At 38.2% G+C, this 15,470-nt stretch overlaps 1 protein-coding gene across 3 annotated transcripts in view; it reads left to right on the plus strand.

The window, feature by feature from the left end:
- The window catches only part of CARMIL1 (capping protein regulator and myosin 1 linker 1), a 191,337-nt gene that overhangs the window by 113,663 nt on the left and 62,204 nt on the right, over nt 1-15,470 (plus strand). For all 3 annotated transcript variants that reach the window (XM_063397823.1, XM_063397814.1, XM_063397833.1), the window contains 5 exons: nt 3,864-3,933; nt 8,143-8,224; nt 9,516-9,615; nt 9,703-9,757; nt 14,990-15,162. In XM_063397823.1, coding sequence (XP_063253893.1) covers nt 3,864-3,933; nt 8,143-8,224; nt 9,516-9,615; nt 9,703-9,757; nt 14,990-15,162 — 480 coding nt within the window. The remainder of the gene's footprint in view (nt 1-3,863; nt 3,934-8,142; nt 8,225-9,515; nt 9,616-9,702; nt 9,758-14,989; nt 15,163-15,470) is intronic.

A 15,470-nucleotide genomic window follows, 5' to 3' on the forward strand; every position in this document is an offset into this window, starting at 1 on the left:
CTCAGAGTCACAGAATGGGTCAGGTTGGGAGGGACCACAGTGGGTCCTTTGGTCCAACCTCCCTGCTCAAGCGGGATTATCCTACAGCACATGGCACAGGATTACATCCAGATGGTTTTTGAGTATCTCCAGTGGGGAAGACTCCACAACATCTCTGGGCAACCTGTTCCTGTGCACAGTCACCTGTACAATAAAGAAGTTCTTTCTCGGTTCAGGTGGAACTTCCTGTGCATCACTTTCTGCCTGTGGCCTCTTGTCTTGTTGCTTGGCACCTCTGAGAGGAGCCTGATGGTTAAGTCAGATGCACTGGATTGAAATCCATAATCAACTGCAGGAGCCACTTTAGCTCTGATCTTTCACTTTATTCTGTGATGCTCTTGGTTGTTGTTGTGCTTGCTCAGAGTTTGCCAGTGTTAGGAAGGTGTGTTTTCAAACAGAAGGTGATTTTTTTGAAACATGGTTGGTTCTGAATAATTTAGAGCTATTGATCCTATGGTAGAGGGCAGCAGGGAAGAAAAACAAGGATGAATGTGACTACTGCAGAAGACCGTATTGGTTTGAAAGGAAAAAGAGAATATTGCGGGACATTGAATGTATCCCCAGAGATCAGGAAAGGTGAGAAGCACCAACCATTAAGGTTCTCTTCTTGTAATGTTGAGTATATCTTATGGTATGAGAAATTTTAGGAGGGGAATGCTATGCAATTGCCTGAGCTCATGAAAGATATTATATTATTTTATCCCAAAAACTTGGGACCCTTTGCCTTCCAGCTGGGCAACAAATGGTTGCCCATTTGTTGTCCTTTTCAGTAAAAATATGTGTTAGCAAAAAACTGCTTTTGCGATTGTTTAAGATAGTCTGGGTCAATTTGACTGAATTGGGTTGGAGGGAGTTACTTGCCTGACTGGTGTTGGTGGAATTAAAGAGGCAGAGCATAGGATGAGCTGAGAGGAGAAAGCTCTTTCACAAGCATGGAAAGCTCCAGGGAGGGGCATCTTTGCGAAGTCCAGCTGGATGTGAATGGTCTCATGCCACTCTCAGCTCTCTGGCATTTTGGCCTGGACCACCTTTGTTCTGGTGACAGCATTCACCTCTGCCTAGGAGGTAGGACAGAGCTGTTAGTACTTTTTGGTAATTTCTGTGATGTGCTTTTTCTCTGACCTAAATTTTTCATTCAGTTTGAGCTGAGTGTGTCACAACACTACAGAGGACTCAGATCTGCAGGACACCTTGCTTTACCTCTCAAACCCTACGTGGCTTGACTAATGCACTTCAAAAATGTCATGTGGAAGTTAATCTGGGTTTAAAAGGACTGAAGATGTGTATTGTGGGACAGCTGCTTAGCCTTTTGTTCTTAACTGCAAGAAATGACAAACTTCTCCAGAACCATCAAGATCACAGTGTTGGTTACACACAAGAAGATAGAAACACCTTTTTTCAGGCAGACTTAAATTTATTGCTGCCAAGACTACAAGAGCACGTGAGAGATGTCTCCAGGAAGGAAAAATTAAAAAACAATGGTATATCATAATAGTACTTTCCTGGCATCGTTGATCAGCATATGTCTAAAACCTTTTGGAGTTGGAGCTGTCCAGTGACAAAGGAGAAGTTCCTGGTTTGTGTCCAGGAATCAGAGGTCACCAAGTTGAATGTGTGATTGAAGATCAATCTTGCCTAGAGAAAAAAAAGATAGATAAAATGCAGATACCTGATATCCTGAGTTCCAAATTCCCCCAATTAATTGTTGCTTGATTTCTTTATAGGCTTCCTTTAGCTCTACAGATGTGGTATGCTTAATTGCATGTGCTAACTCAGTGAGTTTAAAGATACTGGTTAATCAGTGCAGTCTGTGAAGGACATTAACTTGCTTAGACAGTGTAAATCAAGCCTTTCAGGGGGTAGGTTTGCTGATAAGCTCTACTTTGAGGATGCCATGTGGTGGGTGGGGAGAGGGTATACCTTGTACATAGGTAATAAAGTTAATGATCCATTGCAGCTCACTCTTTTTCTCACCATTTTTTTAAAGGAGGCCATTTTTTAAAAGTTTGTACTCTTGTCCTTGTTGAAGTGTAAGTTGGCATTTTTGTTGAATTTACAGACATTGCCAAAAATTGTATTTTGATCTGTCAGTGCTGTAACAAGACAAGTTTCTGATGTGGTTCTCATGCAAATGCTAATGACAAGGACAATTCTTGCATTCTGCATCATGCAGTTGATAAGACCTCTCCATGTGTTGCCATGTGTGTGATTTAAACATAGTGGCCAAGGGTAAGTGTAATATGTCTGGCTTCAGGCCCTTTGAAGGCTGGTGATCTTTTATGACAAAGAATTGAGAAATAAGGGGATTTTCTTAGGATGAATTTATAAGGAAGAGTTTAGGGAAAAAATCCTTTTTTTTTCTTCCACTGAAAAGTATACAACTGAAGCAGCACTGTGTCTTTTTTTGTTTGCTTGTTTGGTTTTGTTTTGTTTTGTGGTTTTGGTTTTGGTTTTTTTTTTGTTTTGTTTTGGTTTATTTTGGTTTTTTTGGGTGGTTTTTTTTTTTTTTTTTTTTTTTTTTTTTTTTTTTTTTTTTTGTATTTTTTTTCTGTTTTTGTTTTTTTGTTTTTTGTGCTTGCACTATATTTTTTATTTCCTGGAAATGTTTAGGAAGCTCTTTGCAAGCTTACCATCAGCCAGACTAACTGAATTAAAAAAACATGTCTGACAAGAAGGACAAGATAATCTGAAAATTTGTGAGAACTGTTGCAGAACTCTCACTTCCCTCCTCTCCCTGCCCTATTATTAATATATTTATATTAATATATATTAATAGCTTACGTAAATAAGCACAAGACATTTGCCTTTGCTAATAGGGAAAGTGTGATTGTGCTTGCAGGACAGAAGAAATGAATAGGTTTACATGAAAAACCTGCCCAAGACACGCACATTTCAAATGTAGCTTTGACACACTACTTGCATAGCAAGTGTGTAGACAAATGGCTCGTCAGAAGGGGTTGTTTTTTATCTCCATGCGTCAGTCACTTAGCTGCTTTTGGCTGAAATGAAGTTGGAGAAGGAAGTCCTTCTGTTTCTCTGTTGAATTATTAATTCAAAGCTGCATCTATTCTGAAGATATTAGAAGGTATACCCAGATTTTGTTTGTTCCTTCTCTATTACACATACTGTTGTGCTTTCTGATTTGACAGTATTAATACAAGTGTGATATTAACACTAACTTTTAGATGTGGAAACAAACTTCTATAAGACTTTAAAAGTGGATTTATGAAAACCATAATTAGTCGTTACTTCACGTGTCTGCCAATCTGCCTAAAGGCAAAGGATGCCATTGCATAGGAATATAATTTTAAAATCTGTAAATACTTGTTGGGTTGTGGAAGTGGAGAATTTTGTGATACTGGAACATGCTCCAGCCTTTGAGTGTTACAGGCATTGTGCCTGACTGAAATGGATGGCTGTATGGCATCTTGCGTATTTTAAAAACCTAATTTTTTCCTAGATTTTGGAAAACCAGAGAGTTTGTATGGTTGTATGACAGAACACTCCACTTATAATCATTTGCTGTGCTTTGAAAGCAAACGTCGAAGGAAATTCATCTGTGATGAATGTTATTAAATGTTGATGGTGCGTTAGCTTCAGAGTTTCTTCATTAGCCTTGCATCCCTGCAGTTTTTGAAGCTCCTGAAGTGTTCTGAATGTGGCAGGCTTGTGCTGCCATTGCCATTGAAGAAATAACTGCTCAGCTGGTGTCGTTTTGAAATGAACCTTTGCATTATAGGTGTATTAACCTGTGATCACCTAGATGATGATGTACAGCTGCCCTTTTATTTTTTTAAAACGGTTCTAAACTTGATCTTTTTCAGAGCGCTTTTATTAGGCCTGGCTTGCAATCACAATCTGAAGGAGGTGTCTTTAGACCTCAGTAGCTGTGAGGTAAGGAATATTTATCAGGATGTGTTCAAAATATGCAATGACGAGGCCTTAGAGTTCCTGTGAAGTTCCTGGGCAAGATACTCTTCCTCTGTAGTCAAAAGTTGTGGGAAAGATAGAACTCAGAGAAGCAGTTATGGTAAAAGGTAGGATGTGTGTTACAGCATCCTAAATAACAAGCACAGAGGTTCAAAGCACCTGATTAGCAAAAGCCTCCTTGCAGTGCAGCTAGACTACACACCGAGCCCGCCTGTTGGATGCTTGGCAGCTTCTGCTCTCTGGTGGTGTGATCAGCAGCAGGATTTTCCAAGGTGCCCAAATCTGAATGTCCCAAAGGAAGCTGCATGCCCTGAAAGCATGTCTGTGGTTCAGTTGTCTTCCTTCAGAACCGAAGACATGCTTCCTCTTCTGCAGGTTTGCTTTTTAACCTTGGGAGAAATTCTGTTTTCCTAATCAATTAATCACTTCAAGCCAATAATAACTTTAGTAAAAGTTATTAACATAAGAAGCACTGTAAAAGTGGCCTCAAGAATAAGTAAGAACAATTGTGGCAACTTATTTGCCTTATCTTGTTTCCTCTTGCTTCCCTGTGCTTTGCTGTGCCCTCTGTTTCCCAGGATTGCCCGTACTCTTGCAGGGTAATTCCTGTGAGGTTACAGCAGAATGAGAAAAGATCAGACACAACCCTGGGGAGCCACTTGAGGCAAAGTCCTTTTGTAGAGGACTGTGTGGTGGACTCTTGCCAAAACCAACATGAACCAGTTTAGGCTCAGGCCTTCTCTGACTTCCCCGTTTTTTAAGCTTCAAAGAAAGACTCCCATTTGTTAGATATTTCCGAGGCCATCTGAGTATTAGCTGTTCTAGAAGTGCCTGCAAATACAGTGGTTTCCCTTTAAGTAGAAAGCATGCAATATTGATAACCATGTTGAAGTGCAGTAATCCTTGCCTTTAGGTTCATGGTCAATTGCTTTTGAAATGTGCATGGATTTTTTTATGAAGAAAAAACCAAATCATTGTGAAGCATATCATAGTTTTTGATATTTTATACCTTTTGGAAAATATTGCTTTGAAGAGCACTACATATAAATTCCAAATAAAAAAGCTTTCAAGTCAAGTACATATGCTTCTGACTTCTGAGTAGGGGGATCAGACGGATGATAATTTATCTTTCAGAGGAAGGAAGGAAAAGGAGGAGTAATTAATGTAATAAAAATTAAGTTCTATGATCATAGCCTTCAATGGATAAATCAATGAAACACAAATATATGTAATGAGAGTATAAATTAGCATGTAAATCAACAGGGGCTGACAGGGGAGAAAATATACCCTTTCATGAAGTAACACCCAGGATGGGATGTGAAAGAGCCTTCAAAGGGTAATGAGATTTATTGGACACCAAAGCACACGTGGTCATGGCAGACTCCTGTGACAGAGAGGAAGGAATCCTGCCCAATTCAGTGTTGCATTCCTGTAGCTGGTCCCTCCAAATTGACAGCAGTTCTTCCTTAGATCCTTCCCTTAACATTTTTTTTCCCATCACTGAGCTTTATCCATTCTCATGTGCTTTGGAAAGGAGTTGTGTTCCACCGGCAGGGAAGTCGATGTGCCGGCAGCTGGGAGTGCTCTCAAAGGCCCGGCACCTCAGGATCCTGCTCCACTCTCCCTGACCCTCTGGGGTCCGGGCAGGGTAATCTACACCCAGAAAGAGAGTGGTGGGAAGCTTGGAGGCCACCACTACCACTCCCAGTTCCTGCAAGCACATGCTGCTAGGGGGCCATAAAGCTGATGCTTCAGCTTTGCCCTTTTCTTTCCTGCATCAGGCAAGCTGTACTCAAGGATGGAAGGATAAATCTGTGTTCCTTCCCTCTCCCACCATTTTTCATTTGCTCCCATAATTTTCTAGTGTATTATCTCCAAGCTTAATCATTTTCTATTGGTTGTTTGGTTGTTTTTTTTTTTAATTATTTTTTACAATGAAAATTACATTTTTATTTCTACCTGCTCAGCACTGATGTATTTCACTCTTTTCCCTTCTGCTTCCCTTAGCTTGGTCACTGTGTAAGTACCCTCCATGCTTTACCTTAATTGTTAAATCAGTAAGCAGCTTTGTTTGCCCTTCCCATATTGGTACCTCATAGCTTTGAACACACTTGGCATTTTTAATTGTAGAGGGGTTATTCTTCATTTTCTGACTAAGAGCTTTTCTTTATAGTCTCAAAAGTATGTCATATAGGGGGTGTTGCAGAGGGGCTCTTTGTCAGTATCATAGTCCACATTGATGAGCAGCACTTCAATTCATCTCTGCTTTTATATATATATATATTTATGTGCATAATACTTTAACACAGTTGCAGCAAATTGTGATCCTAAAAGTGGAATTTTTGTCATCACTTTCAGATTAAATAGATATCACCATTTGTGCTCATGAAATGTTTATATATTTAAAATTTTGAATGTAGTTTGAATCTGGTATGAGATTGAAAGCCGCTCCTGAAAAATTGTCCACTTCAGCCCTCAAAGTATATATAGCCATAAGCATTTGGAATCTATTGTGAGTATAATTTTAGTGTATAGAACTTTACCCTACCAACAACAAATCCAGTTCCACGAATGATCTGCCACTTCCATGGGTTCTGCAGTAGTAGATGTGACACTCTGTGTAAAATGGTTGTCTTGTGGTGGGTCACACTGAGAGAGAAGCACAAAGCAAAACTGAATGATTTTGGCTTTCATACAGCAAATGCTATAAATGCTCTTACCAAAATAAAGTTGAATTAAATTTGCAACACTTCTGGCCAGAATACAGCCTGTAATATGACTGCTTATTGAGAGGATGAGATGAAGGATAGGCAGGCTTTGATTATGGAGAGGGGGAAAGGTGCCTTAGGTTCTCACTCCAGATGTGATTTATGGTTAGGTGTTATCTTTGACCACCATTCTCCAAATACTCAGGTCAAGTTATTCAGCTGCTTGTTAAACCATCACATACCTCAAACTTTCAAAAAAAGTGCCAAATCATGTTATTGAAAAATGCTTCTAGAAGGCATTTGTTTAATTATAGCATGGGTAAAAGTTGATGGTCCACAGAAATATCATCAGGTTAATTCAGGATATTTACCCAAGTAAGTCAACTAAGTAAAATATTACACAGTTTTTAGGCACGGGAGGTAAAAAAGCTTTGAAGAGGTTTGAAGCAAATAATTGAAAATAGAAAATGTAAAAATAAAATTTCAATAGAATATTTTCACACTTTAGCTAAAATCTTTTACTGAGGAATGTTTATAAAATGAAATGCACCTCATATAAATGTGCATAGCTGCAAAAAATAAGAAAATGCTTTTGCTCCTTTGAAAAAAAAAATTGTTACATCAATGGAATTAGTAAATAAGCGTGTAAGATTTCATATCTTTAATTCTTAATGTTGATGTTTTCTCCTAGAACATTTCATTGTTTTTTCATTAAATCTTCACAATTTTTTATAGTCATGTAATATTTCACATTAATAATATCATAATTGATACTTTGCAGCCAGGCATTTTTGTTATTGTTGCAATTTTTTTCTTTTATTGCTCTTTCTTAAGTTAAGTAACTATATTACTGTTTTCTCTTGTTTATGGTCTTTTATGGCTGTTTTACAATTGGATTATCTGAATTTTCTTTTCAGTGACAGGGAGGCATAATTTGATTGAGATTTCTTTTTAATGCCCCCACTTATCTTTAAAATGAGCACCTTAGCACTGTGCTTAGAGCTGGAAGAAGATGCCCACTGTAAGGCCTGACTGTAGTGGAGTTCAAGGGTGCCAGTGTTGCAAGCTGATAGGCTGAGCTAAGTTTATTTTTTTTATTTATCACCAGACATTAGAAGTGTCCTGGGCCGTTCATGTAGAGAATGCTCATCCCAATCCATCAGGCACTGCCCAGCACAAGTGCTAAAAGATTTGCTGTGTTTAACCATTTAAGTGTTTTCCTGATCTGAAGGCTGAGAGGCAGTTTCAAGAGTCCCTTTTCTCATTTGTATGCAAATACTGAGAGTAAGGATGACCACAGTAGGAATGTGTGCATAGGCTGTCATTTGATGTCTATAACTTCTTCTGTTGCTGTTGTTTTTGCCGCTGCTAGTGCCTTCTGTATTCACAAAGCTCCTACCACTGTCTTCTGTGTGATCTTGAAACCATAACTAGTTTGCAAAAATGGATGATGTTTTGTCTCTAGTTAAGATCTGGAGGTGCACAAGTCTTGGAAGGATGCATAGCAGAAATACACAATATCACCAGCCTAGATATTTCAGACAATGGTAAGTACACAGAACAGGAATGGAGAGTCATGCAAGTCAAGAAATGCTTTTGTTTCAGCTTGCAGTGTAACCAAGGATGGTTGCTCTTGCTTTGTGGTTATTGGTGTTGGTTATGAAAATGTCTCAGACCAAGACCTCTTACTAAGAAACGTTACAAGACTAACTGTACCCTCAAAAGTTTGTTATTTGAGATGTGTAACACAGCAGAATAAAATAATGGCACCAAGCTCATATTAGATCCAGGGTAAATTTGGTTTAAGTACAAGAGGATGAGAAGCTGAATGAGAATTGGAAGTATCGTGAAAGAACAAAGGGAAAGGTCTAGTACACAATGAAGCTGAGGGTGGAAATTTGGAGCAAAGAGCCAACAGCTTCAGGTCAGAAAAGGCCTTCTTGAGTCTTTGGAAAAGTCTTTGAATATTTCTGCTTTGGAGTCTCCGTACTTCCTAGCACAGATATTCCTGGGAATATGAGCTGGCGTCTCATCTTGTAGATTAAGGTGCAGATGTATGAACTGGAAGAATTCACCTGCTGTGTTTGCCCCTCTAGCAGCCAAATGCAGAAGTATTTCAGAAACAGATTCCCAGTACAGTGGAATGCCCAAGAAGGGTGGGATGGACAAGTGGAAAGCTTTGAGAGTTACTGATTCAGCCCAATTATGCAAAAAGATTTATTTTTATAAGGATAGATATTTGAAATCTAAATTACGCTGTGAATCTGAATTCTAAATCATTGTAATCCAGCTAGTGGACTCCTCAAATACATAACTAGCTTGAGAACACTAAAGTTATTTTTCTTTTACTTAGGAGTAGAATAAAATTTACCTTGTCATTTTATTCATAATCTGTTATGTTAGCCTTTCTTGCAGGCTTTTGGAAGCTTTGAAATATTGTTGGTACACAGCTCTACTAAGACTAAATAGTGCCTAGCATTGTTTCAGAATTCTCCAAGGAACTTCGAACTCTGCCTGGCAGTGCAAGGAACTACCCTTGGGTGGTTGGACTGTGGATAAGGGACTGAATTCTCTTCTGTGTTTCTGAGAGGTGCCTTTAATAGCTGATTAGCATGGAGATTTAAAGGGCTTCTTTTAGAGAAAGTATTTACTCTCATAGAAAAGCAGAGGCACTAATGAGAAAAAGATTTAAAGACAGAAGAATGGAATTTTTTCTACACATTTTGGAAATTAGTACACTGATATAATTACTTGAATGAATATAGCATCAATATAGGCCTGGTCTGGGTCTTTTGTGAAAGTGTGTTTTAATTCCTAATCTAATCTGATTCTTTACAGGCCTAGAATCTGACCTCTCAACCCTTGTAGTCTGGCTTAGTAAAAACCGATCGATAAGACACTTGGCATTAGGCAAAAACTTTAACAACATGAAATCCAAGTAAGGATTTTCTTTCTTTTAAATAACAAGAGAATGAATGAGGAGAAACTGCTGATTTCATCATCTTCCTAACTTTTCTTCCCTCAGAAATCTCACTCCAGTACTTGATAATTTAGTTCAGATGATTCAAGACGAGGATTCAGTGAGTATCTTTCTGCCTACTATCATCATGTGTATTTCTACCCTCACAGTCTATTTCTGATGATTTTCTTCACTGTATTAATTTGCTGAGTAAGATTTGATGACAACCCTGCACAGATACATCTGACATTTTGGGTTTGTTTTTTTTTCAGATTGTAATTTGGATTAATTTGTGGCATATAGGTGAATGTTTTCTGAGGATAGTCTTAGGATCTGTGGTTGTTGAAAAATATTCATTTTAAATTCTTGGATGTGTGCTACCAAGTTATTTAGGTCTAAATACTTTTGTGTCCTGGTAAGAGATTACAATGGTAGTGTTCTCAATAATAATGGAGCTTTTTTTTAATTTATGGAATGCATTATTTCCTCATAGTTGTTCTTGGGTATTAACTTTTTTTTTCCTTGACAAAATGTAAGGTCACTGCAGTGATCTCAGAACTCTTTCCTTCTTCGAAAGATGCAAATAAACATTTCACTGTGCTGTTTTCTTACTTCTCTTAGTCATGGGAGCAATTTCATACAACCTTTTCAAGGTACCTTGCTGGGATGCTTGCCCACTTTCTTAATTTCTACACTCTTTCTGAAGATTCTGATTCTGATTCTGAAAGACTTTTATGGTTGGATTTGTGTCCTTGCCTGTTCTTGGCATCCTAGTTTTGGTTAGAAGGGGATCTTAAGATGCTCTGTTACTCTCATGCTTGTCAGTCTTTATTTATCTACTCTTAGTCCTTTCTTACTCCTTAATTTTCTGTGCAAGTACCAAGCAAGCTTTCCTCATTCTCCAGAGACAGCTGACTGTAGACTCAAGTTGTCTGAACACCTGCTATTTCCTGTTGTCTTTATTGTCTCACCTCCAAGTTCACGCTCTCCATATTTACTGCTTGGCTACCTTCTCCTCCCATCTGTGTCTGTATCCTGGCAGTTTTAACCAGGATTTCCATTGTCTCTTTCCTTGCATTAGATTCATATTCCTTTTTTCTTTGTTCTTAATTGTATTTGAAGTGATTTATTAAACTAGTCCTCTATGCTCTTTCTGTCCTCTTAGATGGGATTAGTGGTACTGGTGTTTCTTGATTCTTCCACATTTATTCTTTAAAACATGGGATGTCAGTGTGATGTGGTGAAGTTCTGCATATAGATACAAAACTGACGTATTGTAACTGAGGTTACCTCTAATTGAGGTAACGTGTAATGAAAGCACTTTGATAAAAGTCCTTGTTTGCACAAGTTAGATGTAGGGTTGTGTTAAGTAATGTTTCGGTGGAACTCAGTGTTATTTCTTGTACTGAAGTAGCCTTTTTACTTTGTGCTGTGTGACCACCTCCTTCTACTCTGCCTCTCAAGGGCATGCTGCAGGACAGCCTTCCCCCTCTCTCCTTTTGATCCTGTACTGAGGGGTTTCATTTAATCAGGTGGCACCTGCTTCTTCTCTGTGGGCATTTGTCTCCGTCCTGCCCTGTTTCTCATGCTTATCCTTCAGCTGTCCTGAAGAACTGAATCACAAGCAAATGTAATTTAGTATGTTTTCTATTTCCATTATTCCTTTGTTCTGTTGCAAGTGAACATTTCTTCCCACTTCAGGATTTCTTCCCATATCTTAAAATACCTTGTCAATGCACTCTGTGTCCTTTCAGTACCCAAATCATCTTCACAAACATGCTGTTGGGGTTTTCTCCTATCTTATGACTCTTCCTTTCATGCTATCTTTTCTTAAGAACGAAAGTTTCAACTTTCACTGTATTATTTCTATTTAAAGTGTTACAACCTTCTGTTTATCTTTCCTGGCTTCTCTTTTTAAAGCTTCCAGGTCATAGGAAAAAGTAGCTGCTAAATTTTGTGTGTATCATTGTTGCAGCCCTCTCTCCTTGGCATCACTGGCTTCCCCTTCTTGCATTCCTTTTTCTTTTCAGCCTGTGGGTGACATCATTTGTTGTTTTACTTTCTGCCTTTTACACTATTCAGTGGTCAGATGTGCCTCTGTAATTCTTACCACCATATTTTCCTGACCTAACCTAAACAATGTATTCTCATCCTGTTTGCAAACAGTGTTATAAAGAAATAATTCACCAAAAAGTTATTTTATTTAGGTACTTAAAATAACTGTCTCTCCTTCATGTCATGCATTAACATTTGGGGTGTAGCATATGATTCTTCTGGGGTTACCCTGTCTCTTCTTTCCCCATGTTCTTTTCTCTTGTTAATCCTCTTCAGTAAAGAAATCTTGTTTTTCTTCTGTCTCATCAAGTGCTAAAACCAGCATGAACCATCTCCTAGCAGCAAGAGAGTTGAGGACAGACACTGTAGCACCGTGGGAAAAATGTGTTGCAAAAAGCTGCCTAGGATTATCCTTCCTGTATCTCGACGCTTACAGAATTATTCTAAATCTCTAGCTATTTGGATTTGAAACTTAAATGGGGTGGTCTTCATTCTACCAATAGTATGCATTGGCTGCCACAGGTCATTAAAAGTTAAAATGCAGCTGGAGAGACCAGGGTTGCCCACAGCACACTGCTCGGTTTAGGGACCGCACATTGTCTGCGTGGAGAACTGAAGCAACAAACTTTAATCTAAAATAATCATCTGTAAATGCTTCTTCATGTATTTATGCACACTTTAAATAGCTCTGTTGCTGTGATAATGTGAGTCATGAGTAAAATGATTTAAACAATCAGTGGCTTGGTTCTATGACTGTTAAAATAGAGTGATATCCAAATATAATTCTGCACACTCTAAAAGCAGTGGTAGCAACCTACATTGCAGAACTTCACAGGTGTTTTATATAAACAAGAATGTAATATTTAGATTCAGTTTTGGGGTTCTTTTCATGTTTTTTCTATTTAAGTAGGTACTATACTGTGCAGACTATTATAATGTATTCTTACTGTGCCATTCCTTTTCTTGTTGCAAAAATGATGTTGCACTCCAGGTACACAGCACTGTTACTCAGAGTGGTAACCACTCCTGCATAGGTGCAGTGAATTTCTGGTGCTGAATATCTTTAATTGTTAGTTCAGTATTTGTTGTAGAATTGGCTTTTTGAGGGTTTTTTTTTGTTCTTAGGAAAAGCAAATTTAGCTTGATTTAATTTTTAGGGTTTTTTTCCAGCAGAAGTATGACTGAATCAATGAATAAAATTATACTATTTCTAATAGTACATTTGTACTTCAAGAATTCCTCTTCCTTAAAAAGATGGTGTTAAGGCATCTTCTCTGTGTTGGCAAAGTACCTATTTTCTCTAACAAGAACACTGAAAGTGCTCCTTAGGCTTCTGTTTTCTCAATATCCAGTTAAAACTATCAAGTTGTTAAGCAAAGTAAGTGTTTGTAGAGTATTGCCCATTTGTGGGGGATTGGTTTCGGTGTTTCCCTCTTTTTGTTTGTTGTTGTTTCATTTGGGATTTTTGATATAATGGTCAGATAATTTCATGAGTATTTAGATGGTGCATAGCTGTCAATCCTTACAGAACACAGCAGAGAAGCATTTTCAGTCATACACTGTTTTGTCAGAGTGTTGGAATGAAAGAAGTTTCCTGGGAGGATATTTGAGATTTAGAAAAGTCATATGGGAAGGGTCACCTGCAGCTCAGTTACTCCAGTGCCCATTTCCACATGAGAAAGAGATGCAATGTCACATTCACAAGTTTATTGCTGATTTCTCCTAGTGCTGCATGGTGCTGCTTTACCATAAATCTGTCAGCAAAAGGGCTTCTCAGACTTCTGTCAAGAGCTCTTAAGTGCCATTCTAAATGTGATGTTAACATTTTCATGTTAATATTGCTTTTAAATTTTTAATTATTCTTTACGCTCTTCTTCATGTCATGCAATAAAATTGGAAAACAGACAGATTAAGGGCATTAACGTAGTAATTTAATAACTTCCATTTAAAATAAAACCAGCATGTGGCTTGTGTTATTGTTAGACTTTTTAATTATAAACCTGCTGTGCCTCCAAATTTTTGTGCTTTTCCTCGTTAGTAAGTGCATTTCTTACTGCTGCAAGTTTTTTGGTTCTCACTGTAATCCAGGGGTGTCTGGAGGATGGGATCCCATTGTATAGCAGGTATGAGGCAAGCACCTTGGACCCTGGAAGATGTGCACAGTTTGATTGGTTTATTTTCATTAGTGTAAACTTCAGGGTCTAATGTGAGTGCTGTGGCTCGTTGTTATGAGATGTTGATTTTCCTGTGCTGCAGTTTGGGGATTTTAGGCTCCAAGAGTTCATCCTCCAATACGTGTCGAAGTAGGTGTATAATGACACTCCTCTGTATGGACACACACCTTGAGCAAGGGAAATGTTTTGTGGAGTCCTCATTCATCACCAAAGACAAATTACAGTTTCAGGAGCTGTAATATCTATGCAAGGCATGGGGATAGATTGACTGTGGGTGTTGGGCTCCTGCTGTTGACTATTGGGGACATTGAGAGTGGAGGAAGTTTGGGCATTTTTGGAAAAGGTTTTTTTAAGGCTTGGAGTGTAACTTTCTGGAGCCAAATAAGGCAGTTTCAGCTTAATATGCTGTGTAAAAATAAACTTACTGAAAGATATTGTAGTTATGGATGTCAAAACACCACAGTTAATAATATTTATTGACTTACTCATTGTAATAGATATGCAATACTGCTTTGAATTTCAGATCTGCTACAGTTTTATCTGTCCTTCAAAAGTCTGTGCCCTTTGTTGAAGGAACAGATATGCAAAATCACTCCTAAAGTTGAAGTAACACTAATAAAACACTTTAAGAAAACTGTTTATGTTTTAACAATGCCTTGGACTGTAATTTGGCCTTGGGCAAATCTCTCAGCCTGAGGGAGAGAAGAGGAATTGTAGATACTTTTATTTCTCACTGAAAATGCAAATGTTGGTTAAGCAAAACCCACTGGACACTGGAAGTTGTCTTGTGAAGCTGTTTGTTGTTATCTTGCCTTTTTTGAGGTTTACACTGTATTCTTTACTTATTAGGACTCAGGAAGTTGGAGGCACTGCCACTTGAAAATAATTTTTTCACAGGGTGTTACAGCTTAATCTGCTTGTGAGCATGTGTTTGACACCTGTGCTGTAAGTTATTGACTCCCAATTTATCATGTGTTGTAGGATCTCCAGCAAACTCAAAAATAACTCTTTAAAGTTTACTGCTGTCTCCAAGACTTTGGGAAACTTGTGATTTCTTTTAGTTGGTGTTTGAGGAATGAGTGCATTATCAGCTTCTGTTATCATGCCTTTTCTGTGATCCACAGCCTCTACAGTCACTGTCCCTCGCAGACTCCAAGCTGAAGACTGAGGTCACCATCATTATTAATGCCTTGGGCAGCAATACTTCTCTCACAAAAGTGGATATTAGTGGGAATGCCATGGGAGATATGGGAGCAAAGATGCTGGCGAAAGCCCTGCAGATAAACACCAAACTCAGGTAAGGGAAGCATATTTGTAGTAAACAGTAGAATGGCTTAATAACACTGAAGTTGTTGGCTTATTCTCAATCTGTTTCTCTTCAGAAGCTTTCTATGTGCAGCCTCTTAAGAGTGTCTTTATTTTGAAGGATTCTCATCCTTCTTTTTCTTAAGAGAAAGGAAAATAACAGAAAAACAAGAGATGCTTGTTGTCCATTCAAAAACATTTCCGTAACTGAAACCGGGGAAAATTTTCTACATTTGAGCAGAAGGACCTTTTGTTGGAATCAAAAGACTTAAAATTTCTATAATGACAGAAAAAATTACA

Source organism: Prinia subflava, chromosome 1 (genome assembly GCF_021018805.1).
Source record: "Prinia subflava isolate CZ2003 ecotype Zambia chromosome 1, Cam_Psub_1.2, whole genome shotgun sequence".
Taxonomy (NCBI): domain Eukaryota; kingdom Metazoa; phylum Chordata; class Aves; order Passeriformes; family Cisticolidae; genus Prinia; species Prinia subflava.